Source organism: Carcharhinus amblyrhynchos, chromosome 15, assembly GCF_965287045.1.
Source record: "Carcharhinus amblyrhynchos chromosome 15, sCarAmb.v2.hapA, whole genome shotgun sequence".
In the NCBI taxonomy this organism is placed as follows: Eukaryota; Metazoa; Chordata; class Chondrichthyes; order Carcharhiniformes; family Carcharhinidae; genus Carcharhinus; species Carcharhinus amblyrhynchos.
Window position 1 is genome coordinate 62,988,908 of NC_137338.1, and position 27,245 is coordinate 63,016,152.

A 27,245-nucleotide genomic window follows, 5' to 3' on the forward strand; every position below is an offset into this window, starting at 1 on the left:
AGTACAATTTTGTCTTTTAAAAAGCATTTAGACAATTACATGGGTAAGATGGATATAGAGGGATATGGGCTAAATGCTGTCTATTGGGACTAGCTTAGGGGTTTAAAAATAAAGGGTTGCATGGACAAGTCAGGTTGAAGGGCCTGTTTTCATGCTGTAAACTTCTGTGACTCTGGGCCCGATGGGCGCAAAAATGTGGTAAAGTTGGGTGTGAGGCCATTAATGTGATCTGCACCCGCGTCTGTGCAGATTGCCACTTTACCAAAACTCCAGAATGGCAGCGATCTGCTTCGCACCCGAAATGGGCACAACGGCGATAGAAATGTATTTACATGCGTTTCATTTGAATTAATGAACTACGTGCTCAACTTTATCAGCATATCCGCCTTTACGACTGTGTTCGCCAATCTGCGCCGAAATGGACCTGCTAAATAAATGTCTGAATCGAGCGCTTCATCAGTGAGGTTTGGCGAGAAGGTAAGTGCATGGTGTCCGATGGCTTTCCGCTAATCACGGAATGTTGTGGCCATTTTCTGTCTCAGGGCGGTGGCGGCTCTGTGGGGGTGGGGGGTGCTGTTGCTGTGCACGGTCTCCGATGTTTGTTTGTCTTGCAGCATGGACCAGGGTATCAGCACTGACCTCGGGTCTTGTGGATGCTGCTGGGTCCCTGCACCTCAGCTTCCTTCAGGCTGAAGGATGGGCACAAAGCCCTTGCAGATAGCACTGCTGCAGCCTCTCAACTTTACCAGGAGCTGTGATTGTGTGGAGCGTGTGGCTGGGGGGATTGGAGGGGGGGGGGAGCAGTGATTGTCGATGTGCAAGCAGCAAACCCCCACCCTCCAGAGTGACGAGATGGCTTTTGCAACCAATTGATCCTTGCTGTTCTTTTGATTGCTGCTGGAGCTAAGGAGGAGGAACTGGAGGATAAATTGCAGGCCCAGGAGGTCCGGGCCGTACCACTTGCAGGACTGCAGGGAGCCGACTATCAGAGGCAGGAGGTGACTGCCATTCATCCAGAGCGGGGGCACAGGAGAAGGCGGGAGCAGAGACCCCAGCAGTTATGTGCACAAATGTCCTTCGAGGAGAGGTCAGACACCGTATGCCTCCGACATCTCCGACTCCAAAAGATTACCATGTGACACCTGTGCAACCTGTTGCAGGATCTGGCGCCTCGAGGCAGGAGGGGGGGGCGGGGGGTCCCCACTCTCAGTGGCTGTCAGATTGATGGCCACACTGAACTTCCATGCGACTGGCACCTCCCAGAGCCCTAGCGGAGATGTCTGTGGTATCTGCCAGTCTTCAGTCCACAGCTGTGTCAAGCAGGTCACTGAAGCCCAGGCTGGGCAGTACATCAAATTTAACCTGGACCATCAGGTCCATCAGGAAGCCCGGGCTGCAGGGTTCGCTGCGATTGCTGGGATGCCAAATGTGCAGGGGGTGGTCGACTGTACCCACGTCGCCCTCAGGGCCCCCCTCCAGAATCCACAACGATTTGTTAACAGGAAGGGGTTCCACTCCCTGAATGTACAAATCATGCGCAACCACAATATGACCATCATGCACGACTGTGCCAGACATACAGGCGGCTTGCATGACAGCTTCATTGTAAAGAGCTCGGACATCCCACAAGCATTTGAGGAGAAGTCCAGGCTGCGGGGGATGGCTCCTGGGTGATATGGGTTGTCTGCTTCGGATATGGCTGATGACGCCTGTGCAGAAGCCTGAGACTGAGGCAGAGACCTGCTATAATGAGGCCCATGTAGCCACCCGCGCAACAGTAGAGAAGTGCATTGGGCTCCTCAGGATCTGGATCGATCTGAAAGGACCCTCCAGTACAGCCGTCTGATCTCCTCCGGTGGTGTGCTGTGCCTTGCACAATCTGGTTCTGCAGCGAGGTAACCTCTTGGGAGAAGGAAGAGGACATGGAGGATGACCTGCCGGCCGTCACTGGAGAGGATGACCAGCAGGAAGAGGAGGAGGAGGATGAGAACACCTCGGAACACCAGCCAGACGGTGGAGGGCTGGCATCTCAGCTGAGGCATGCGAGGATGGCTAGGGAGGCTCTGAGAACCAGGCGATTCAGTCACTAGGGGATGGTGATTGTGGGTTCCATTCCCCCCCGCCAAATGCCTGCACATTGTCACACCAGAGTGGGGAGCCTGGGTACTCTTTGTTTGTGATTTTTTTTCTAGGCAGGAGGGTGATGAGGACTCGCTGAACACCATTCTGATGATGCCCTGGTGCAAACCAGTCTGACTCCTGCCTGAGATCCACATGCACGCTGGCACCCGGCCCATGTCCGTCTAGTGGGTAAGGGATCCAAAACCACCATACCGGGCCCTGGGGAGAGTGGGTTGGGGCTGCGAAGTCATCGCTTGTGGAGTATGAGAGACCAATGATTTCCTTTTCTCAGTGACACTGTATTGAGGGGCCACCCCAACTGATACCACCATGAAGCATCCATCGTGTGATCATCAATGGGGCAGGGATCCTATTCGAGACAACCTATTCGCAGGTGGTTGTTGAGAAAAATCTTTTATTTACAATAAAGGCATTCAGATAAGCTGGTGAAACGTAAAAACTTGTGAAAAGAAAACATTAAGGCGCTTATATTTCTTTCTAACTAGTGCAGCCCTTCACCCGTGCCATCTTAGTGCAACTGCAACTTCCTAACCTTATGTAAGAACTAGGAGCAGGAGTGGGCCATCGAGCCTGCTCTGCCATTCAATAAGATCATGGCTGGTCTTTTTGTGGACCCAGCTCCACTTACCCACCCGCTCACCATAACCCTTAATTCCTTTACTGTTCAAAAATTTATCCTCGCCTTAAAAACATTCAATAAGGTAACCACAACTGCTTCACTGGGCAGGGAATTCCGCAGATTCACAACCCTTTGTATGAAGAAGTTCCTTCTCAACTCAGTCCTAAATTTGCTCCCCCTTATTTTGAGGCCATGCCCCTAGTTCACCTGCCAGTGGAAACAGTTTCCCTGCTTCTGTCTATTCCTTTCATAATCTTGTATGTTTCAAAAGATCTTCCCTCATTTTTCTGAATTCCATTGAGTATAGCCCCAGCCTACTCAGTCTCTCCTTATAAGCCAACCCTCTCAACTCCAGAATCAACATAGTGAATCTCCTCTGCACCCTCTCCAGTGCAAGTATTTCCTTTTTCAAGTAAGGGGACCAAAACTATACACAGTATTCCAGGTGTGGCCTCACCAGCACCTTATACAGCTGCGACATAACCTCCCTGTTTTTAAACTCCATCCCGCTAGCAATGAAGGACAAAATTCCATTTGCCTTCTTAATTACCTGCTGTACCTGCAAACCAACTCCTTAAGATTCCTGCACAAGGATACTCAGGTCCTTCTGCACAGCAGCATGCTGCAATTTTTTACCATTTAAATAATGGTCCATTTTGCTGGTATTCCTACCAAAATGGATGACCTCACATTTACCAACATTATACTCCATCTCCCAGACCCTTGCCCATTCACTTAGATTATCTATACCCCTTTGCAGACTTTCAGCATCCTCTGCACACTTTGCTGTTCCACCCATCTTAGCGTCATCTGTGAATTTTGACACACTACACTTGACCTCCAACTCAATCATCTATGTAAATCGTAAACAATTGCGGTCCCAACACTGATCCCTGAGGCACAATGCTAGTCACTGATCGCCAACCAGAAAAATACCCATTTACTCCCACTCTTATGCGGCCTAGCACTATGCCTCAGTGACTCCCCAGAATGTACATCGGAGGTGGAGGGGGCCAGCTGCCGACCTCACCCCATGGCCTGTGATGCACGTGGTGGGCAGCCTCTGGAGGTCCTGGATCTTGAGGGACTCGCCTGCTTCCAGGTGTTTGGTATGTTTCCATGACACCCTCTTCATCCCGCTGCCCCTGAGATGCCCTAGTGTCAGGAAGAGGGGAGACAGAAGGTGTTGCCATAGCCACAGTCTCCTGACTGGAAGGCTTGGGCTCATGCCGTTCCTCCTCCTTGGAGTCCCTTTTGGCCCCTGGGTCACTCCATGGGACACTGGTGCTTCTGGAGTGAACTCCAGAAGCTCCGGTGTCACCTGACATTGCCAGTCCTAGAGGATCACCTGAGTCCTACTCCTGGTAGCCGACCCCTCCGCAATGGCCACATGAGTCGTGGGCCATCTCTCAACGACCACAGCAAGTGCCCTCGGGGACTGGCCCACATCTGCACGTCCTCAGCCGTGGCCCTCCAAGACTGGGCCACCTTCTCAAGGGTTGCTGCCATTGCTCACTGTGTCTCAGTGCTGTCCAGCTGGGTCTCCTGCAAGCTCTCGAGCCTCTCAGCTATGGGCCGCAGAATTTCGAGAAGCCTGCTTAGTCCCTCCGCTGTGGCCTGCAGCAACTCAGTCATTGCTTAGAGCCTGCCACCCATGGTGACAATCCCCTGCCCCAGGCTTTCCACAGCAGATGCCACCCTTGCAGTGTTGGCATTGGAAGCACACATGACAGGCAATCGCTGGTCCACCTGAATGCTTTGGGACTCCTCCCAGCAACCTCACAGTTGGTCCAGTGTGGCTGTCAGCCCCTCCTGCATTCCCTGGTTCTGTTGCTGCATCTCCAGCAGCTGAGGGAGAAGTGATCTCAGAGGCTCAGCATGTAGCCTGGGGCCAGCTGAGTCCTTGCCTCCAGCAGGCCTCCACATGCCAGAGGCCTTGGACGTTCCCTCCTCCTCTACCCGATATACATCAGTAGATTTGTCATGTCACCAGATTGTGATCCAGAACCTTCAGCTAACTGGACCCACCGATACAAGCTGATGGATAAACGGTGCCACCCTCGGAGGCCCCTTCACCCATATCTTCTGAAGACTCACCCGAGCTACCGTTCCCAGGATGGATGGGAGCTGTAGCCGGGGTCTGCAGTCCAGAATGCCCCAGGTGACAGGATCTGTCCCTGAAACACAGGACATAAGGTTAAGTGCAAGGGAGGGAGAGGAATCCGGGTGCCAAATATATGAATCACATGTCTCCCTTGAATATAGAACATTGAACCCAGAAAATTACATCACAGGAACAGGCCCTTCGACCCTCCAACCTTGTAGCAACCAGGCTGCCCATCTGATTTGTTTGTCCCTATTCTTCTGGGGGCCATATTGCCTCTATTCCCATCCCATTGAGATAGCTGTAGAGATGCCCCTTCAATGTCCCTATTGGTTCTGCTTCCACAACCTTCCCAGGCAGTGAGTTCCAGGCAGCCACTACCCTCTCTATGCAGATAAACATGTCTCGTACATCTCCTTTACACCTTGCCCCTTGCACCCAAAACTTATGCACCCAAGAAGTTGCCTCAAAGTGAGTGTAGGAATGACAGGTGCTCACGCCTGGACAGCAGACCGACCATGCTGTCGCTGACAGCCAACATCTCCCCTTCCCTGGTGAGCTCCAGCACCCACTCCGCGGACGGGGTGAGGACCTGGAGGTCTGGCTCACAGCCCCTGTCTTCACCCTCTCACTGGCATTGTGCTCGGTCTTCTTGAGACCCAAGGAACCATGAAATAAATGGTGTCGTGACTCATGCAGAGAATCAGGTGGTGAAACCTTAGAAGGCAAACGCGGTGGGGCTCACTGCGGGGAAAGGAAGGAGGTGCTTGGGGGTCAGGAGCTGAAAGCATGCAAGGTGCTGGGAATAGGAGGATCTGGGGGAGATATGGGGGAACATGCTAAATGGCGTTTAGCATTCATCTTTGCTGCACGGATGAGGTCATTGATTTTTTTTCCAGCATTGCCTTGCGGTTTCGGGGGGGGGCAAGAGGGGTGGGCAGTGTCCTGGCACTGACCGAGACAGCGACTGCCTTCCAGGCCACATGGCATTAGACCCTGTGGGCCTGCGTCCTCCTGGGAGGAAGAGGGTGTCCTACCTCACCTCTGCTGCATCCAGCAGTCTCCCCAAGTTGCCCTCAGAAAATCGGAGGTTGGTCATGCACACATTGTCCCGTACTGCCTGCCTATCCATCCTTGAGTTTTTTATGGAGCTGCCCCTCATTAGGGTAGATCAGCTGCAGGCAGTTTGACAGAGCATTCCAGCAAGTTCCATGCAGTTTGCTTGTTAGCGTTGAGGAGAAGGCGAGTGAGCACTTGCACGTGTGCTGCTGAGGGGGTGGAGGTGGAGGGGGAGGTGGAGGGGGGGGGGGGGGCGCGGTGGGGTTGATGGTAGGGGGACGAGTGCCTCAGTGATTAGCGACAGGGGAGAGAGAGGGAGGTGTCACACAGCCATCAGAGTGTAAGTGAGATGGGGCCTTGTGCGGGAGGGTGGGGGATGAGGGGGGATCACTCTGCCTGAGATCTGTGGGGTGGAGGAGAGAGGGTGGATGTCTCTGCCTGAGATCGATGGGGGGAAGTGGGGGGGGGGTGGGGGGGGGTCCGCTGTCACTCTGCCTGAGATCGGTTTGGGGGGGGGGGGCGGGGAGGAGGGGGCTGCGATTGTTCTGGGTGGTGGAGGGTGGTGGGGGTAGGTAGGTCTGTAATGCTGTGGAGGTGGAGCAATGTCTGTGGAGGTCAGGGGGAGACCTTATCTGGCCCGGAAGCAATGCGACAGGCACGCTTTTTCAATGTTTTTCTAACTGTGCATGCACAGTTCAGAGCTCCGATTGTTTCGGGCACGCTAAGCCCTGCCAACAGTGCGAATGGGACCGGCGATTTTTTCTTTCAGGCCGAGTGTGTATGGGGGCGCCCAAAAGCAGATTTCTGAGTCGGATCTGCATTACGCCCAGATTCAGCACTTAGAATGAAAATGGTAAAATCAGGCCCTATGATTCTATTCCTGGTGCGAACCACCCTATGCCAAAATCAAAAATAGTTGGGGGTCTAGGCTAATTTCATAACATACCCTGGAGCTTCTAATCTGTTCCCTAACAAAAGCCTTCAACCTTTGCCATGCCTATACACAGTACAATGTAGCATCCTATCTGTTTTCATTTAAAAAGAACTTTCTGAACCCTTGCATTATCTCAGTGGGTGTTCTGAGTCGTGCACGCATTCAGAGGAAGTGAAAAAGGTCCAGTCAAGTGCCATTCATCTCCATCTTTGTCCCAGAGTAGCATGTATCCTCATTACAAATACCATTTATATAAACCTCTCTCGTTCCACAGACTGTGCACTGGGTTGTTTATATACATGGGAAGATAGAGAGGCCCCAGAGGGAGGGAGGGAATCAAGGGACGTGCTATTCAGTGAGCTGCTCTTGTATGTTTTCCAATGTTTGCATTGGAGTTGGCCTGCTTGAGATCTCAGAATAGATCAACCACTTGAGGAATGTGGTTGTGGAGACAAAACTGGAAGAGATGTAAACTTGCAGAAGGAGTAGGGGGTAGTGTATTTCTAATCTGATGAGTCAAATAGATCAGAGAAAATATAGTTTTTAAATGAAATAATAAGTTTAGATTTCTGGTGATGTCTGCGGCTCCGGGGCTGGTGAACACCTTTTATTTTCTGGTTGCATTCTGTTCTAGACTAAGGCTAGTCGAACCATTTTGAGAACAATGCAACCATGAATGTTAGGGAATTTGGGAAAATAAAGAGTGATGTCTTGAGGAGTGTACACATCACAGAGAAGGAGGTGATGGAAGTCTTAAAGTGCATCAAGGTAGATGAATCCCTGGGTCCTGATGAAGTGTATCCCAGGACATTGTGGGAGGCTAAGGAGGAAATTGCAGGCCCCCTAGCCGAGATATTTGAATCATCAATAGTCACGGGTGAGGTGCCTGAAGATTGGAGAGTGGCAAATAAGAACATAAGAACATAAGAAATAGGAGCAGGAGTAGGCCATCTAGCCCTTCGAGCCTGCCCCGCCATTCAATAAGATCATGGCTGATCTGTTGTGGCTCAGTTCCACTTTCCCGCCCTCTCCCCATAACCCTTAATCCCCTCTCTTATCAAGAACCCATCAACCCGCTTCTTAAAAATATTTAGCGAGGCAGCCTCCACCACTTCAACGGGCAGAGAATTCCAGAGATTCACCACCCTTTGAGTGAAGAAGTTCCTCCTCAACTCCGTTCTAAACCGCCTCCCCTTTATCTTGAGGCTGTGCCCCCTAGTCCTACTGTCTTTTTTGAGCGGGAAGAGTCTCTCCACCTCTATCCTATCCATCCCATTCATCATCTTATACGTCTCAATGAGATCTCCCCTCATTCTTCTAAACTCTAACGAGTACAAGCCTAGTTTATTCAGCCTCTCCTCATAGCTCAATCCCCTCAACTCCGGTATCAGCCTAGTAAACCTCCTCTGCACTCCCTCCAGGGCCAAAATATCCTTGCGCAGGTGCGGCGCCCAAAACTGCACACAGTACTCCAGCTGCGGCCTCACCAATGCCCTATACAGCTGCAGCAAGACCTCCCTACTTTTATATTCAATCCCCCTCGCTATGAATGTTGTGCCTTTGTTTAAAAAGGGCTGCAGGGAAAAGGTTGGGAACTACAGGCCAGTGAGCCTCACATCTGTGATGGGTGAATCATAGAACCCTACAGTGCAGAAAGAGGCCCTTCGGCCCATCGAGTCTGCACCAACCACAATCCCACCCAGGCCCTACCCCCGTATCCCCACATATTTTACCTGCTAATCCTTCTAACCTAAGCATTTTAGGACACTGAGGGGCAATTTTAACATGGCCAACCAACCTAACCCGCACATCTTTGAACTGTGGGAGGAAACCCACACAGATACAAGGAGAATGTGCAAACTCCACACAGTCAGTGACCCGAGCTGGGAATCAAACCCAGGACCCTGGAGCTGTGAAGCAGTAGTGCTGACCACTGTGCTACTGTGCTGCCCTATTGTTGGAAGGTATTTTGAGAGACAGGATCTACAGACATTTAGAGATGCAAGGACTGATTAGGGACAGTCAGCATGGCTTTGTGAGTGGAAATTCATATCTCACAAATTTGCATAGAACCATAGAAGATTACAGCTCAGAAACAGGCCTTTTGGCCCTTCTTGTCTGTGCTGAACCATTTTTTGCCTAGTCCCACTGACCTGCACTTGGACCATATCCCTCCACCCCCATCTCATCCATGAACCAGTCCAAGTTTTTCTTAAATGTTAAAAGTAACCCCGCATTTACCACTTTATCTGGCAGCTCACTCCACACTCCCATCACTCTGCGTGAAGAATTCACCCTAATATTCCCTTTAAACTTTTCTCCTTTCATCCTTAATCTAAGCCCTCTGATTTTTTTCTCCTCTAGCCTCAGTGGAAAAAGCCTGCTTGCATTCACTCTATCTAAACCCATCAATATCTTATACACCTCTGTCAAATCTCCCCTCACTCTTCTACACTCCAGGGAATAAAGTCCTAACCTATTCAATCTCTCTCTGTAACTCAGCTTCTCAAGTCCTGGCAACATCCTTCTGATTGAGGTTTTTGAAGGAGTAACCAAGAAGGTAGATGAGGGCAGTGCAGCTGATGTTGTCTACATGGACTTTAGCAAGGTCTTTGACAAGGTACCGCATGATAGGTTGTTGCAAAAGGTTAAATCTCATGGCATCCATGGTGAGGTATCTAAATAGCTTCTTGACAGAAGCCAGAGGGTAGTTGTAGAGAATTCATTTTCAAACTGGCGGCCTGTGACCAGCGGTGTACCGCAGGGATCGGTGCTGGGTCCACTGTTATTTATCCTTTATATTAATGATTTGGATGAGTATGTGGGGGAGATGGTTAGTAAGTTTGTAGATGACACTAGATTGGTGGCACAGTGGACAGTGGAGAAAGTTATCTCCAATTGCAATGGGTTTTTGATCAATTGGGCCAGTGGGTTGACGAATGGCAGATGGAGTTTAATTTAGACAGATGTGAGGTGATGCATTTTGGTAAATTGAACCAAGGCACAACTTACTCAGTTAATGGTAGGGTGTTAGGGAGAGTTACAGAACAAAGAGATCTAGGGGTACATGTGCATAGCTCCTTGAAAGTGGAGTCATAGGTGGACAGAGTGGTGAAGAAGGCATTTGGCATGCTTGGTTTCATCGGTCAGAACATTGAATACAGGAGTTGCAATGTCTTATTGAAGTTGTACAAGGCATTGGTAAGGCCATACTTGGAATACTGTATGCAATTCTGGTCACCCTATTGGAGAAAGGATATTATTAAACTAGAAAGAGTGCAGAAAAGATTTACTAGGATGCTACCGGGACTTGATGGATCGAGTTATAAAGAGAGGCTGGATTGACTGGGACTTTTTTCTCTGGAGCGTAGGAGGCTGAGGGGTGATCTTCTAAAGGTCTATAAAATAATGAAGGGCATAGACAAGGTAGATAGTCAATATCTTTTCCCAAAGGTAGGGGAGTCTAAAACTAAGAGCATAGGTTTAAGGTGAGAGGGGAGAGATACAGACGTGTCCAGAGGGGCAATTTTTTTCACACAGAGGGTGGCGAGTGTCTGAAACAAGCTGCCAGAGGTAGTAGTAGAGGGAGGTACAATTATATCTTTTAAAAAACATTTAGATAGTTACATGGGTATGAGCCAAATGCGGGCAATTGGGATTAGCTTAGGGATTTAAAAAAAAGGGCAACATGGCTAAGTTGGGCCGAAGGGCCTGTTTCCATGCTGTAACCCTCTATGACTCGTTTTTAGAATTAAGTTTGTAAACATGTCCATGTGTTAGTTGTATTATTATGTCGATACTTCTTTCAGAAAAGTACACTTAAGCATTCTCTGGGGTGGCACAGTGGTTAGCACGGCTGCCTCACAGAGCTAGGGTCCCAGGTTCAATTCCTGACTTGGGTCATTGTCTGTGTGAAGTTTTCACATCGTCTGCGTGGGTTTCCCTCGGGTGCTCTGGTTTCCTCCCACAGTCCAAAGACATGCAGGTTAGATGGGTTGGCCAGGCTAAATTGCCCTTTTGTGCCAGGGGACTAGCTAGAGTAAATGCGAGGGGTTATGGGGATAGTGCCTGGGTAGGATTGTGGTTGAGGCAGACTCGATGGGCTGAATGGCCTCCTTCTGCACTTCAGGATTCTGTGATTCTATGAGATGAAGTTAAAGCTCGCTGTAAATTCCAGTGAGTACAGCTGATTATCATTTTAAAATCAGGAGCAACTCACTCGAATTCATCCTTTGGCCAGACTTTCTATCTCTGATGATGAGCACCTTTGTTTTAGAATGGATAATGAAAATTCCCTATTTGCTGTTTGGGATTCTGAGATTTAATTTCACTGGTTTTGCCATGAAACCTTCAATCCTTGTACAGCCAGTTAGAAGGTCTCAAACAAAGGCTTTAGAATGAGACTCGGCTTATCTGCTGAAATTGCTGCTATGTCTCAATAATAAAAAACAGTTTACTCTCACATTTCATAGCACGTGGCACAGTGGTTAGCGTTGCTGTCTCATTAGCGCATGAGGGCCTGGTTCAGTTCCCGGCTTGGCTCACTGTCTGTGCGGAGTTTGCACGTTCTCTCTGTGGGTTTCCTCTGGGTGCTCCGGTTTGCTCCCACAGTCCAAAAGACATGCTGGTTAGGTGCACTGACCATGCTAAATTCTCCCTCAATGTACCCAAACAGGCACCGGAGTGTGGCGGCTACAGGATTTTCGTAACTTCATTGCAGTGTTAATGTAAGCCCACTTGAGACAATAATAAATAAACTTTGATATGGAAAAACAGGTTGTTTCACAAGGGTAAGAAGAAAACAGACGGAAAGTGAAAAGAGGGGTAATCAAAGCTGACAACAAAAGTAGATTTTAAAGAGAGTCTGATGGGAGGTGAGGGAAGTGAAGAGAGAGGGGTTTCTGAAGAGAGACCCAGAGACTCTATAATTATGGCAAAGCCATCAATGTTGGGATAAAATGGGAGGGTATAAGACATTGAAGGGTATAAGAGGCTGTAATCAGAGGAACAAGCAGCAGGATTTTTCAAATTGCAGAGTTCCGGACCCCACAACTTCAGAAATGAGCAGAGAATCCCACCGAGCAAGGTGACCTGCTGGGCTTTCCTTCTCCTCCCCCTCCCACACCCCTGAACACTTCCTGCCAGCCTCAAAACTGAGCAGCCTCTAATTAGTCAATAATTGGCCATGTAGGACCTCGAAGTGGGCATGGATGGTCTGGCGGACAGGCGACCCTAGGCCTCATGTGGCCAACATAAATCTCAGACGGTTTGGGGTTGGGGAGAAGGCTGGCAGGAACGGGGAGTTTTAAATGTCCGCCCCCACCTGCAAAGCTGCTGGCAGGGACTGTAAAATTCTTCCTAGTGAGTTTGAAAGTGGGGTTGGGTTGGTAACTGGACTGGAGGAGGTTCCATGTCGGGAGGATTTAAAGCAAGGCTGGATTCATAACCACTAAATTCAGCCTCCCTCAGAACAATGTAATTCCTCTTTGATGTTTGTAATAATCCCGAGGAGTTCCATGGGGAAATCACTGATTGATCTCTCAGTGGGGTCTGTTGAGTACGAGTTCCCGATGACAGGCAGTGGCCTTCCCAGCTTGAACTCATTAACCAAGCCTTTTATAAGGTGGGCCCAGGATTGGGCTTGCTGAATTGCAGTCTCAGGCAAGGACTAGTGTCTGTACAACATGGTAGTGGTTTTACTTTATATTCTGTAATAAAACAATGTTCCTTTTCAGTTCGGTTTCCTGAGTCATTACAACATTGCAGTGCCTTTGCCTATCAGCGAGTACTTTTGTAAATTTATTATAAATTAGTTTAAGTGTGATTCTGAAGTCAAATCCTCTCTTGTGAGGATGTCATTAGGCTGCCTCTACAGCTAGGAAGACTTGTATCTTCTGTGGAGCATTATGCAGAGAGGCCATCAGCTCTGTCTCTATCAGTGTTATTTTTTAATCCAATTCAATCCAATCAAGTCCAATTCAGAGTCCCAACAAGTTGAGACATTCCCGATCCAAGCTGACAAGACAGGGCCCTCACCTCCTGTCTAGGGTTTGATCTACATGAATCAAGCTGATTGGAGTAGGCATAGCTCCTCCTCCAAGGCTTGATCTCATTTGCATCTTAGTCAAAAGGCCGAGATGCCGCTTTTAAAAATTGCTTCAAATGAAGCTAAAATGTAACCTAATGACTTCAACCAGGTCAATACTACACTTGATCTTAGTAAAAAAGGCTGCCTCTATCTGTGTTGTTCTAGTTCAGTTTGTACTGCTCCTGCCAAGTGATAAAAAGCTTGCACTGTCAGCAAGTTTCATTTTGAGTTTTTCACCAGTTCCTTGCCTAAGAACTGCATAAATTCCTCAGCCCCAATGCAGCTAAAGATCGAAAGAGCAAAGACTTCAAAGGTTCGGGCAACTCATTCGATCCTGGGTTGGCAATGCAAGTAGCAATAAATCCAAAGTTAGTAAACCTGCCTTCTTCCCATAAAGAGAACATTATGCTGTCTTGTATGATGTCTTTATACTTTCCACATTTCTCAGCATAGATCTGCATTAGTTGCATTATTTGAAGAGTGAAATAGATAAGCAGGCTAACCAGCAAGTGCTTTGGAGGAAATCCACGGTATGATCCCTATTGAGTTCATCCAGTCCGTCAGTGACGAGGTAGGAACTTAGCCTCTTGGTTCTGATGCCAACTTCTGTTTGTATATCTGGGACAAGGAATCTCAAGGTTAGTTATTTTTGATTGAACTACAAGTGTTTCTTGGTGGCTAAGCTTAAGCTTATTTATTAGTGGCACAAGTAGGCTTACATTAATATTGCAATGAAGTTACTGTGAAAATCCCCTACTCGCCACAGTCCGTCACCTGTTTGGGTACACTGAGCAAGAATTTAGTATGGCCAATGACCTAAGCAGCACGTCTTTTGGAGTGTAGGAGGAAACTGCAGCGCCTGGACGAAACCCATACAGACATGAGGAGAACGTGCAGACTTCGCACAAACAGTGACCCAAACCGGGAATCGAACCCAGGTCCCTGGCACTGTGAGGCAGCAGTGCTAACCACTGTGCTACCATGCCGACTAATCAGCTAGCTAACCCTTCAACCCTATGTTATTTATATTCATCCCCTTATGTTGGAGTAGGGTTTGTGTTTTAGTAAACAGGACAAGTTGAGACTTTGCAGATCTGAGAATTGAGGAGAAATTCTCCCAGCTCATTGCGCTGCTCTAGCGTAAGGAGAAGTCATGTAGTGGGCTTCCTGCTGGGCACCACAGCCTCCATGCAGTTCCATTCGCTGGATTTCCAGCATCGACAGCTCCACGTCAGAAATCGGCACAGAACTGAAGGCTCCGGGCCAACTCGCCTCTCCCCACACCCAGACAGGAGTGCTTCACTCCAGTGGGGTGTGCAACTGCTCCCCACCAGCAAGGCCCAACCTGCTGGAGTGAAGAGGGGCCATGAAGGCCCCCCCCAGAAGGCTGGGGGTTAGGGGGGTGCCCCCTAGGCATTGCCAGCTTGGCAGTGCCAGGAGTCACACTGACACCAAGGGGAAAAGTGGCATTGCCCAGGGGCCACCTTGACACTGCCCACCTGGCATCAGGCAGTGACAAAGGGGTGGGGTCGGTGGAGGCAGACTTCTGGGGCAGGAGGTTGGTGAGGGTGGGGGCTCCCGCTGCCACTCTGCACTGGGATTCATGACAGAGGGAGGGAGGCCAGCGATCGGGGTTGGCCATCGGGGAGGGGGGGGTGGTGGGGTCGAGCTTTGGAGTTGGGGGGCGGGGGGAGGGTGAAGGGTGCAGGGCTGAGATTGAGGTGAGCTGGAGAGGGGTGGGTGGGTGGAGCTGTCCCGGACACATCCGGGAGGCCAGCGATCAGGGGCTGGAAGGAGTTCACACGACCAGGGGGTCACAGTGCTGGCCAGCGGATAGGCTGGCACGGGGGGGGCTACTGTGCATTCATCGATCTCAGCGCTGACAGATCAGTGCATACACAGTGGCCCGCTCACCACTACGCTGCCAGCCTCCCCAGCAGGAATGGGTCCTGCCCACTGATGTTTAGTGTGAATCATGCAGAGGCATTCTGCAGTGCACAGAGTGGGAGATTGATTTTGAAAGTCCTGCTGAAAAAGACAGGGATTTATTCCAGTTCTTACTTGAATTCAGCACTTCGAATTATGTGAAGGAATCCCATCCTAGATTTGGTAACATTCGCCTGATTTAAGTGTTTTGAGAATTTTGTGCACAGTATTGAGCAGTGGTGAGCAATCTGCAGCCTGGGGGCCATATGCAGCCCAACTGGGTTCTCACTGTGGCACTTAAGACATCTTGTTGAGCGTTGCCCAGGTAAACATAGCTTTTATTCTATCTGAATGACTGAAGTGATACACAAGTAAAGCAAGGACAAGTGAAATGATGCATTCACTGTGAAAGATGTGCACTCCCTCTGTATCCAGTCAATAAAAAGTATTTCTTTTGTTTTTACCATTTGAAGTTGATGACAGCTGTATTAATAAATAAACGATTAAGCATTTTCTGTAACTGGGGACAAAATATTCAGCTTGTAATAAATGTATTTAATCTTATTCATGGAGTCAAGGTTACTGAACAAGCCCAATTTTCAATCTTGTGGCCCACTGAGATAAAGGAGGGCCCACTCACAAGCCTATGTTGAGAGTTTTAATAAATTGTGCTTTTCTTTAACCATTTTTAGTTGAGGCCGCTTATAGCTACATCACCAATGTTATTCTCAATTTCCTACTGGTCTTAATTGGTGCTGGTTTTTGTTTTCAATCTTGGGCTGGCCAGCATTTATTGCCCATCCTAATTGCCCATGTTCATGGGACAGTTGGAAGTCGCCCACATTGCTGTGGAACTGTAGACCAGACCAGATAAGGACACCAGATTTCCTTCCCTAAAGGACATGAGTGAACCAGATGGGCTTTTCTGACATTCGACAATGATTTCATCTTCATCAGGAAATTCTTAATTCCAGACTTTTTTTTAATGGAGTTCAAATTCAAAATATGGAGTTCTGCCTTGGCGAGATTTGAACCTCGATCTCCAGAACATTAACTGAGTTTCTGGATTAATAGTCCAGCAATACCACAGGCCATCACCTCTACCCATTGGTGATATGTAGCTTTGTATGCTGCAAGAGCTATATGGAAATCATCTGTTTTATTCATCAGATTTTTCACTATCTGCCCCACTCACTATGCAAATATTACCTGCTGCTTGTAATGTAGTTTAACTCAAACCAGTTGTACATTTGGCAAAGAAGGTCTGTTCTTTGATACATTTTGTTCAGGAATGTCATGTCAAGCACTGACAGGTTTTAAACGCATGATCACATTTGATGCAGTTGTACATGACATCTTTCTAATTTCCACATTTTTCAAAATAATTCTGTTGCTACCTTCCAGCACAGTTGCCTTGGTAGCGCTGGGGGAAGAAAAGTCACGGCTTCTCTTTAATTTCAGTGAAATTTTCAGCAGGGTCCGCAGTTGCTGGTGAAGTCAACATACCCAGCTACTATGCAGATTGAACAGATTCCCCTTGATACCTTGAAATACATTCACCACCGTTGCAAGATCTTTCATTGATCTATCAAATAATATGAAACGAGCAATATAAATAACACTTCCTGGAACGCCTCATGGTCCACTTGCTGAACAGTGGTTAGCGCTGCTGCCTCACAGTGCCAGGGTTCCGGGTTCAATTCCCAACTTGGTGACTTTGTGGAGTTTGCACATTCTCCCCATGTCTGTGTGGGTTTCCTCTGTGTGCACCAGTTTGCTCCCACAGTCCAAAGATGCATGGGTTAGGTTGATTGGCCATGGTAAATTGCCCCTTACTGTCAAGGGGACTAGCAAGGGTAACTGCATGGAGTGAGCTGAATGGCATCCTTCCGCACTGTAGGATTCTATGATTATAACTGCAGTACTCCATGATCATCCTCAAAACCGGTGCCCCACAAGGCTGTATTTTCAGCTCCCTACTATATTCCTTATACATCCATGACTGTGTGACCAAATTCCTCTCCAACTTGATTTTTAAGTTGGCTGATGACACCACTGTAATGGGTTGGATCTCAAACAAGACAGAGTACAGGAATGAGATAAAGAATCTGGTGAATTGGTGTGGTGACAATAATCTCTCCCTCAATGTCAACAAAACAAAGCTGTTATCGACTTCAGGAAGCATAGAGGAAAGCATGCCTCTGTCCACCTCAATGGGGACGAAGTAGAAGGGTCGAGACTTCAAGTTTTTAGGTGTTCAGATCACCGACAACCTGCCCTGGTCCCCCCATGTCGACACTAAAGTTACGAAAGCCACCAAAGCTCTACTTTCTTAGAAGACTAAGGAAATTTGGCATGTCACTACAACTCTCACCAACTTTTACAGATGCACCATAGAAAGCATTCTTTTTGGTTGTATCACAGCTTGGTACCTGTTCTGCCCAAGATTGCGAGAAACTACAAAAGATTGTGAATGTAGCCCAATCCATCACGCAAACCAACCTCCCATCCATTAGCTGCATCCGTACTTCACGCTGCCTCGGCAAAGCAGCCAGCATAATTAAGGACCCCACGCACCTCGGACATTCTGTCTTCCATCTTCTTCTGTCGGTTAAAAACATATAAAAGTCTGACGTCACATACCAACCGACTCAAGAAGAGCTTTTCCCTGCTGCCATCAGACTTTTGAATGGACTTAACTTTCTCTACACCTGAGCTATAACTGTAACATTACAGTCTGCACTCTCTCGTCTCCTTCTCTATGAACGGTATGCTTTGTCTGTATAGCACGCAAGAAACAATACTTTTTACTGTGTGCTAATACATGTGACAACAAATCAAATCAGGTCTGACAGCATCTGTGAAGAGAGAATAGAGCCAATGTTTCAAGTCTGGATGACCCTTCATCAGAGCTGAGTCAGAGGTTTCACAGTTACTTTTGCTGTATTTGATTAACAAACATGGCAGAAGGGCCCTGTCTATGAATGCTTTGTAACAGTTAACTAAGGTTCATTTGCAGGCAGCGGCAGGGGAACTAACAGTAGATTTCAGTGTCGGAGCTGAGAAAGTAGATATTGTTAAAGTATTGGCTCCAAGTCTGTGCCTTGAGAAGGAAAAAGATAATTCCAATAGCACTCAGGCTGAGTTGGCTAGAATACAATTTCAAATGAAATAACTAGAATTGGAGTCAGAAAGGCAGGAGCTTGAAAATTGCAGCAATTAAGAGCAGAAGAGAAAGAATTGGAAATGCAAAAACGTGAATTGGAAACTCCAAAGAAAGAGAAATGTATAAACTTGAGTTCCAAAGCGCAGGACAAGAGAAAGCCTTTAATTTCAAAGAGAAATAGAGAGTGAGAAACTGAGAAGCTAGAACAAGGAGACAAATGATAGAACAGAAATTTCAAGAGAGGAAGGTTTCAATTACACGAATATTACCAGTCATCAAGTTAATTTAAATACTAAATTTTACTTCACCTCACATTACATGCACACACTTACTTTTTCTGGGCGATTACTATAGTAATTACATAGAACATAGAACACTACAGCACAAACAGGCCCTTCGGCCCACAAGTTGCGCCGATCACATCTATACCTACCAAGCCATAGAACTATCTGTAACTCCCAATGCCATTAGATCCCATATACTCATCCAGAAGTCTTTTAAAAGACCCCAGCGAGTTCGCCTCTACCACCACCGACGGCAGCCGATTCCACTCACTCACCACCCTCTGAGTGAAAAACTTTCCCCTAACATCTCCTCTGTACTTGCTTCCCAGCACCTTAAACCTGTGTCCTCTCATAGCAACCATTTCAGCCCTGGGAAATAGCCTCCGAGAATCCACCCTATCTTTTTCTCTCAACATTTTATAAACCTCTATCAGGTCACCTCTCAACCTTCGTCTCTCCAGGGAGAAGACACCTCGCTCCCTCAACCTATCTTCATAAGGCATGCCTCCCAATCCTGGCAACATCCATGGTCATGGACCATCGTTACATGGTCTATCATTATTTTTTTAAACTTGACAACAGCCTGCACTTGATATATTGTGGGACAGTTTTGAACATGTAATGATGAAACTGCTGGGAACGTGTCATTTATGGGCAGATGTAAAATTTGCTTTCCAGCCTTGCACATTTTTATCATCAAATTTTTATTGTAGGTCCTCATCAGCAGTAGTGTGAGCTACTGCAAACACTTAAGTTTTTCCTTGAAGCATCTCGCTTAGTTGACTGGAATATAAAGCAATATTTGTTCGTTATATTTTGGAACTCTGGCAATGGAAAGCTTTAAATAACCTACATAAAACAATGCATGCTGACTCAGATCTTTCTCCATTATTGTGTGAGGAGAATCTCACGCTTTGCACGGGTTGGAAATGTGCCTTTCACAATCACATGTTGACTCTCTATGATCTACCTTTTCAGAGTGCCTCGGGAGATCTGACCGCAAAGTGGAGTTGCCAGCGTCTGTGATCCACCTCGCCAAGCAGAGGGCACGACCCGAACTGGCAGCCCGCTTCCTCATCAGACACCTCTTCCCTGACAGCGTTCTTCTCAGGAGTAATGTGTATGGAGCAATTCGGAAAGGGAAAGCTCCCCTTGACTGTAATAAGATAAATGCTGTGAGAGGTGAGCTATAATCAACTCAGCTTGCCGTCCAGTACTCAATCCACTTTTCAAATTGGGAGCTTAAATTGGATTTTATTATATAAAATGAATATTTGCCATGTACTTTTTTGCTGGGTGTGGGCATCGCTGGCAAAGCTAGCATTTATTGCTCATCGCTAATTAACCTTCAGCTCACAATGTGTAATTTATTCATTGTGGTATGCACTTTCTTGTAAATCATGTGAGATCATGGAGTCATAGAAACCCAGCAGTACAGAAGGAGGCCATTTGGCCCATCGAGGTAGCACTGACAACAAACCCACCCAATCGCCGTAACTCCACATATTTACCCTGCTAATCCCCCTGACACTAAGGGACAATTTAGCACGGCCAATCAATCTAACTCGCACATCTTTGTACTGTGGGAGAAAACCAAAGCACCCAGAGAAAACCCACACAGACACAGGGAGAAAGTGAAGCTCCACACAGACAGTGACCCTGAGGCTGGAATTGAATCCGGGTCCCTAGTGCTGTGAGGCAGCAGTGCTAACCACTGTACCACCATGCCTAGAAAACACTAATATTTCCCACAATGTCAGGTGGCTAATTGCTGTCCTAAATCTTGTCCTTAGATTTGAATATCTTATTTAGTAGATGGTTAAAGTGGCAGGTGAGCTGCCAACCAAGCGAACAGTTTTCTTCTGGACAGTGGGGAGTGTGGTTGCAGCTCCACGCATTCAAACAAGTGGAGAGTGTCCCATCACACTCCTGACTTGTGCCTTTGGGGAGTCAGGGGATGAGACATTCACCAGGGAATATCCAGCCTTTGACTGGCTCTAATAGCCATAATGTTTATATAGCTAGTCCAGTTTATTTTCTGGTTAATGTTGACACTGCAATGGTGGCAGATCCAGCGATGCTACTGTCATTAAATGTCATGGGGAGGGAGCTCTCCTTTGTTGGAAATTGTCATTGCTTGACACTTGTGCAGTGGGAAAGTAACTTACTACTTATCAACCAAAACTTGGATGTCATAGAGTCAGAACAGCACTCAAGGAGACCATTTCACCCGTCAAGTCTGTTGGATCTTTGCAGAAAATTCCAGTCAGTCCTGTTCAAGGGCCTTCCCAATTTCTTTCAAATCGTTAATTTTCTCCACTCTCGACCACTCTTACAGCAGCGAGTTCCAGGCCATTACGACTCAATGCTTAAACATTTTTCCTCACATTCTCCCAATATACCTTGCTCATAACTTACCTTTCATAATCTTGTTAGACTGGCCTTACTCAAGTGAGCATGGACTGTTTCGTAATCTGGGGGATTGTGATGTGCACTCATCAGCAAACAGTTCAATTTGAAATTTTTGATTGAAAGAAGGTCATTGATGAAGCAGCTGAAGGCAAGTTGGGCCTAGAATGGTGCCCTGGGGAAACGCTGCAGTGATATCCTGGGGCTGAGATGATTGGCTTCCATTAGCCACAGCCATATTCCTATGTCCCAGATGTGACTTGATGAGGACAAGATCAAGTGGAAAATGTTGTCTTGTTTGTCCTCTTACCACCCACTGCAAGTCCAGTTTAAGAGTTGTATTCTTCAAGACGTTGACCAGGTCACTGAGTGCTGCTACTATCAAGTCATTTTTGGTGATGGACATTGAAGTCCCTGAGCCAGAGTACATTCTACACCTTTGCTATCCTCAGTGCTTCCTCCAAGTGCTATTTGAATTATTAAGTTTAAGTTTATTTATTAGTGTCACAAGTAGGCTTACAGTAACACTGCAATGAAGTTTACTGTGAAAATCCCTAGTCGCCACACTCCGATGCCTGCTCAGGTACACTAAGGGAGAATTTAGCATGGCCAGCGCACCTAACCAGCATGTCTTTCAGAATGTGGGAGGAAACTGGAGCACGCGGAGGAAATCCATGCAGACGCGAGGAGAATGTGCAAACTTCGTAAAGACAGTGACCCAAGCCGAGAATCAAAGCCAGGTCCCCGGTACTGTGAGGCAGCAGTGCTAATCACTGTGCCACCATGCCACCATCAGAAGGAGAATCATGGTTGGTAATCAGTAGGACCTGTGCCCATGTTTGATGTGAAACCATGACATACTATGTGGTCCAGAGTCAATACTAAGAACTCCTAGGGCTACTCCCTTCCTAAACAGAACAACACTGTGCACAACTTCTAGTGAGTCAGTCCATCTAGTGAGTCAAAACATAGCCAGGAATGGTATTGGAAGAGTCTGCAATGTCTTCAGGTAGTCATACAGCATCAAACCTTTATCTGAGTGCCATTACAGACTTGTCACCAGTCCCCCACTATTATTGAGAATGACTTTACAGAGTCAGCTGGGAAGGATGTGCCTTTGTTGTGTCTGAACAGCAAGCACTTGCATTCACCCTCATCCTCTTGCCCTCTCATAACTGACAGACTTTCTCTGCAAACATATCCTTCCCTCCTTTCCCCACATGCAGCTCAAACACTCTCCTTGCCAGAGAAAACACACAGAACTTTTGGGATGAGCAGCGATTCTCAGGTGGGGTCAGGTTGGAGTGCAGGGTGGGCACCCTCTAGCAACAGCCACCTTGAAGAGCACCTGCTCGAATGGGAAGGAGGTTTTGTTCAAGGTGGCTGGGATCTGCTATGAGAGCCTGAACCTCCTGAGGCTTAAACATGTTGAGAAGACTGATCCTGTTTCTGCCTGTGGAGCCTGTGTTGTGGGTCTCACCCCGATGGAGGTGGATCTCTGTGGCCAATCACTCTGCCCAGTGGAGCAGCAAGTGACTGAGAAGAAAGCAACTGGTGTTGTAGTTGGCACTGTTGGTGTTACTATTCCTCTTCTTGTTTGTCAGAAAACAAAGTTCCTGTGCTGTGGCGAAGGCTGGCAGCAGGGAAGTGCACTGAAAGTGAGTGAAGTGCAAGACAGGAAGATTTCCAAGAAGTTGGAATTGGTTATTAAGTACTGAAAGCACTTTCTGAGAGGGAGTGCTGTGAATGACTGCAGCTCTTCACTTTTATTGATAAAAGGCTGTTAGTTTCACCGAAGAAATATTCCCCCACTATGTACTTGCAGCAGTGACACAGGTAGGTTGCTGACAGATGGGAAATAGGTCTGCTTAGCTAAAACAGCAGTTGATTATTTATTTTCATCCATTACCCAGTAGTTCATAGAATCATAGAATCCCTACTGTGCAGAAAAGAGGCCATTTGGCCCATCATGTTTGCACCGACCACTGATCCCCATTTACTCTAGCTAGTCCCCCAACACTCAAGGGCAATTTAGCATGGCCAATCCACCTAATCCGCACATCTTTGGACTGTGGGAGGAAACCAGGGCACCCGGAGAAAATCCAAGTAGACAAGGGGAGAACGTGCAAACTCCACACACACATTGACCCAAGCTGGGAATCGAACCCTGGTCCCCGGCATTGTGAGGCAGCGGTGCTTACCATTGTGTCGCCAAGGAAATTTGACGCTCATCTGCAAACCCACCTAGGTAAAACTGGGAAGCAGACAGGCTGATGTCAGGACCCCAAACCGATGTCTCTTAAGGGGGATTGAATTCCCTAAACCCCCTTATTTTGGTCTTTAAAATTCCCCGTTTTGTGGCAAGTGACTCACCTCCTGCCTGACCACCACCGACAAAGTGTAAGTCAGACTGTGATGGAATGCTGTCCACTTGTCCGGATGAGTGCGGCTCCAGCAATACTCAAGAAGGTTAAACATTTCGGAGAAGTCCTGAATTTTGCAGACATTTTAAAAATGATTAAAGAAACACTTCAATTATTTTGTGGAAGGTGTTTCCTTTAATTTGTTGTTGGGATGTGAATGTTGCTGACAAGACCGGTATTTATTGCTCATCCTTAATTGCACTTGAGAAGCTGGGAGTGAGCTGTTATATCCTTGTATGGAATAACGTGCCTTATTTGAAGTGGAGATTGATACAGTCAAAGCACATTGTTAAGAAGTCACTTATCTCCTTGCACATGAAAGTGGGAAGACAAAGCAGCCCAGCAGATTGACATCGTATTTAGAGCAACCTGTGCAGTTCTGGAATCCACCTTATAGGAGGGATGTGATAGGACTGGAAAGGGTACAGAGGAGATTTACCAGGACACTGCCTGGGCAGGAGAGTTTTAGTTATGAAGAGAAATTGGATAGACTGGCATGGTTTTCCTTGGAGCAGAGAAAGCTGAGGGGGAGACACGATTGAGATGTATCAAGTTACAAGGGGCACAGATAGAGTCGAAAGGAAGAAACCTTTCCCCTCGGTGGAAGGATCAGTGACCTGGAGGCATAAATTTGAAATAAAGGGCAGGAGATTTAGAGGGAATTTGAGGAAAACCTTTTCCACCCAAAGGGTGGTGGGAGTCTGGAACTCACTGTCTGAAAGGGTGGTGGACGCAGAGACCCTCATAACATTGAGGAAGTACTTAGATGTACATTTACAATGGCAAGGCACACAAGGCTATGGACCATGTGCAGGAAAGTGGGATTAGCATAGTTAAGTGCTTTGTCTTTGACCAGTAACACAAAAGAACTGAAAGGACTTTTCTGCGCTGTACACCTCTATGACTCTATCATATCTTTAAATATTTACTCCCATATCATGCTGTGGTGTGTGCCATCCACAGGATGCACCGCAGTAACTTGCCGATGTTTCTTCATCAGTGCCTTCTAAACCTACAACCTCTACTGCCTAGTAGGTAAGGTGGTTTGGTGGCACTGCCAACTCACAGTGCCAGAGACCCAGGTTCGATTCCCAGCTTCAGTTTCCTCCACAATCCAAAGATGTGTGGGTGAGGTGCATTGCCCCTTATAGTGTCCCAGGATGTGTAGGTTAAAGGGATTAGCGGGGTAAATATGCGGGGATAGGGCCTGGGTGGGATTGTTGTCGGTGCAGGCTCAATGGGCCAAATGGCCTCCTTCTGCACTGTAGGGTTTTTATGTAAGGACAGCAGGCTCATGGGAATGTCACCGTCTACAAATTCCCCTCAAAGTCACATGCCATCCTAATTGACCCATATCACTTTGCCTTCATCATCATAATCCTGGAACTCCGTCCCCAGCAGCACTGTGGGTGTGCCTACACCACATAAACTTCATCAAACCAATAAATCAATTTCCACTTTCATGTGCAAGGAGATAAGTGACTACTTAATAATGTGCTTTGACTATAACAATCTCCACTTCAAATAAGGCGCGTTATTCCGTACACAGATATAACAGCTCACTACCAGCTTCTCAAGTGCAATTAGGGATGAGCAAAAAATACCGGTCTTGTCAGCAACATTCACATCCCAATAACAAATTAAAGGAAACACCTTCCACAAAATAATTGAAGTGTTTCTTTAATCATTTTTAAGATGTCTGCAAAATTCAGCACTTCTCCGAAATGTTTAAAGCAGTTGTTTGTCGCAATAAGATGTAATTCTGACTGGTTTCCATTTTTCCACAGAATTTCTAGCAGATTGTTTCCCAGGTTTTGACCTGACTGAGGACGGTAAAGACTGGAAAGTGTGCGTTGATGCAATAAATGGTGTCATCCGTTGTCTCAGATATGAACTTAAGAAGACACCGCAAGGGAGGTCATTCCTTAAACATTATTCATCACCACTCAAGACCCAAGCAGGATTGGAATGATCTGTAAGACCGATATATGCTGGCTCCAGTACTAATTGTATGTCATGTTGTGATGGAAGTGAAATATGGAAGAGTTTAATGTAAGGAGTATTAAAAGTGGGCATTCCATTATTATCAAAAAGGTGCTTTCATTTACTGTTTACCACTTACGTCATATACAGGAAGTAACAATATTTCCATTCCAGTTTCAGCCAACAACACTGATGAATGGTGCAACGTTGACATTTTCATACCATGGTTACTTCAACTATGGAAATATCTTTGTACACAACAGCAGACATTGTTTGAATTGGATATTTAAGAGCAGAGTGTTGCACAATTACTTGCCTCCTTGTACATGAAAGTGGAGTTGCTGTTTGTGATTTGATTACCAAATATGCTTCCATCTCAATAACATCATGAGGCTATAGGCACAGTAGCCACATCACCCATTGATGTTAACGTAGCTGTTATATTTCTTGGAGTTTGGGCTCCAGAATTTCTGTGGAACAATTTTAACCTCACCTGCCCAACCACACAGCTGACCTGTTAGAATGATACAGGTTACTTACACAGTGGAAAGCTACGTGACTCTTGATATCCATTACATTAATCTGCTCTACCGAACAGATAACAAATTGCTGACAGCTCCATCTTTACGTGTTGGCTCCCAATAACACTAACTATTACCCTGCTGTTATTTTAACTCAGGCTTGAGCAGAGGAGTCGCTCTGGTTTGCCTAGCAAGCTGAGGCAAATCAGAAAAGGATCAGCCCCAAAAGAGGGTGGTGGAAGTAGGATTTATTTCTCTCAAGCAAAAGAAAGATTTCCTCTTTTGCAGGCACCCCACACTTCCCAAGCACGGGACTCCTCCAAAGTGCCCAGACCCTGATCCCATCACCTACAATGTGGGCAGTGATTAAATGGACTGAGCCTCAATACTGCAGCACCAGACGGGTTTCCAACTTGACTGCCCAATACTCTCCTGCAGTTAATATTGAGAAGCTGTCATTGCCAACTACAATTCAGAACAGGAAACAATTAACAACAATTGAAGAAGATATTTGAGAATTCATGCTCAATGCTCTGTAGCCAGGCAGATGGGAGAGTATGATAATGAGATGTGTTGTATTTATCCAATTAATCCCACTCCCCTGCTCTTTCTCCATTGCTCTGCAAACTTTTCTGTCTCGAGTATGTATCCAATACTTTCTTTAAAGTACTTTGGCCTTTGTTTTGACTTTAATTCATTAATTGGCCTTGCAGCCAGTTATCAGTTGCTTTCAAAGAGCGAATTGCCAATTGCCCAAAAGATTTGCTCCACAAAACCTACTTTTTAAAATATTTTTTCAACGTTGCTTTAATTAAAATTAATTTTGCCTACATTTCCTTACAAACATATTACTTGTTTAGAAAATACACTTCTTTTTCAACTTTTATTGGCAAAACGCTAGGCCACAATTTTCTGCCTCCTCCCCGCACAAGCTTTCTTGCGATGCAACCAGCTTGCCATTGGCTGTCCAGCAGGATTTTCCAGTCCTGTCAAAGTCAATGGTCGTCTGCGTTACTCACCACTAGGAATCTCCCCATGGGGGTGGTGATAGTTGGTCACCTTCAATGGGGCCAATGATCCCGCCAGCAGGAAGGGCCGGAATATCCCACCCTTGGTTTGTTTGCACTTTTACTTGCAATGGTTTTTCTTCCTATTCCCACGCTGTTGTCTCTGGTGACCCCCACCAAGGATCTGTTCTTAGCTCTTTTCTATTTTTCATCTATGTGCTGAAATTATTTGAAGGCATGGTGCTTTTCACTTCCAAGCTGATGCTACCCAGATCTATCTCGCCACCATCTCTCTCTCTCACTGCTGCAAAATGATGAGACTGTTTAATCCAACATCTATTCTTGGGTAAGCAGAAATTTCATCCAATCCAATAAAATATTGGAAAGTTTGAAACCAACATTTTTGGTCCCTATTCCACAAGCTCCATTCCCTAGCAACCAAATCCATCCATCTCCCTGGCAACAGTCAAGAATAAGCCAGTTTGTTTGAAATCTCAGTGTCACATTTGAGGCACAGATGAGTTTCCAACCTCATATTTGTGCCATCTCTAAGACCACCTATAGCAGTCTAGACCATGTG

General features: G+C 46.8%; 1 protein-coding gene across 5 annotated transcripts in view; it reads left to right on the top strand.

Annotated features, from left to right (window-relative positions):
* The window catches only part of LOC145353365 (uncharacterized), a 119,392-nt gene extending 94,145 nt beyond the window's left edge, over positions 1-25,247 (top strand). For 3 of the 5 annotated variants that reach the window (XM_080204044.1, XM_080204045.1, XM_080204048.1), the window contains 2 exons: positions 19,301-19,504; positions 24,942-25,247. In XM_080204044.1, the coding sequence (XP_080060170.1) occupies positions 19,301-19,504; positions 24,942-25,126 (389 nt within the window). In that variant the 3' untranslated portion in view covers positions 25,127-25,247. Of the gene's footprint in view, positions 1-19,300; positions 19,505-24,941 lie in introns of those variants that run through there. The other 2 variants (XR_013888689.1, XM_080204049.1) reach the window with 2 other exon arrangements.
* The last annotated feature ends 1,998 nt before the right edge of the window (positions 25,248-27,245 follow it).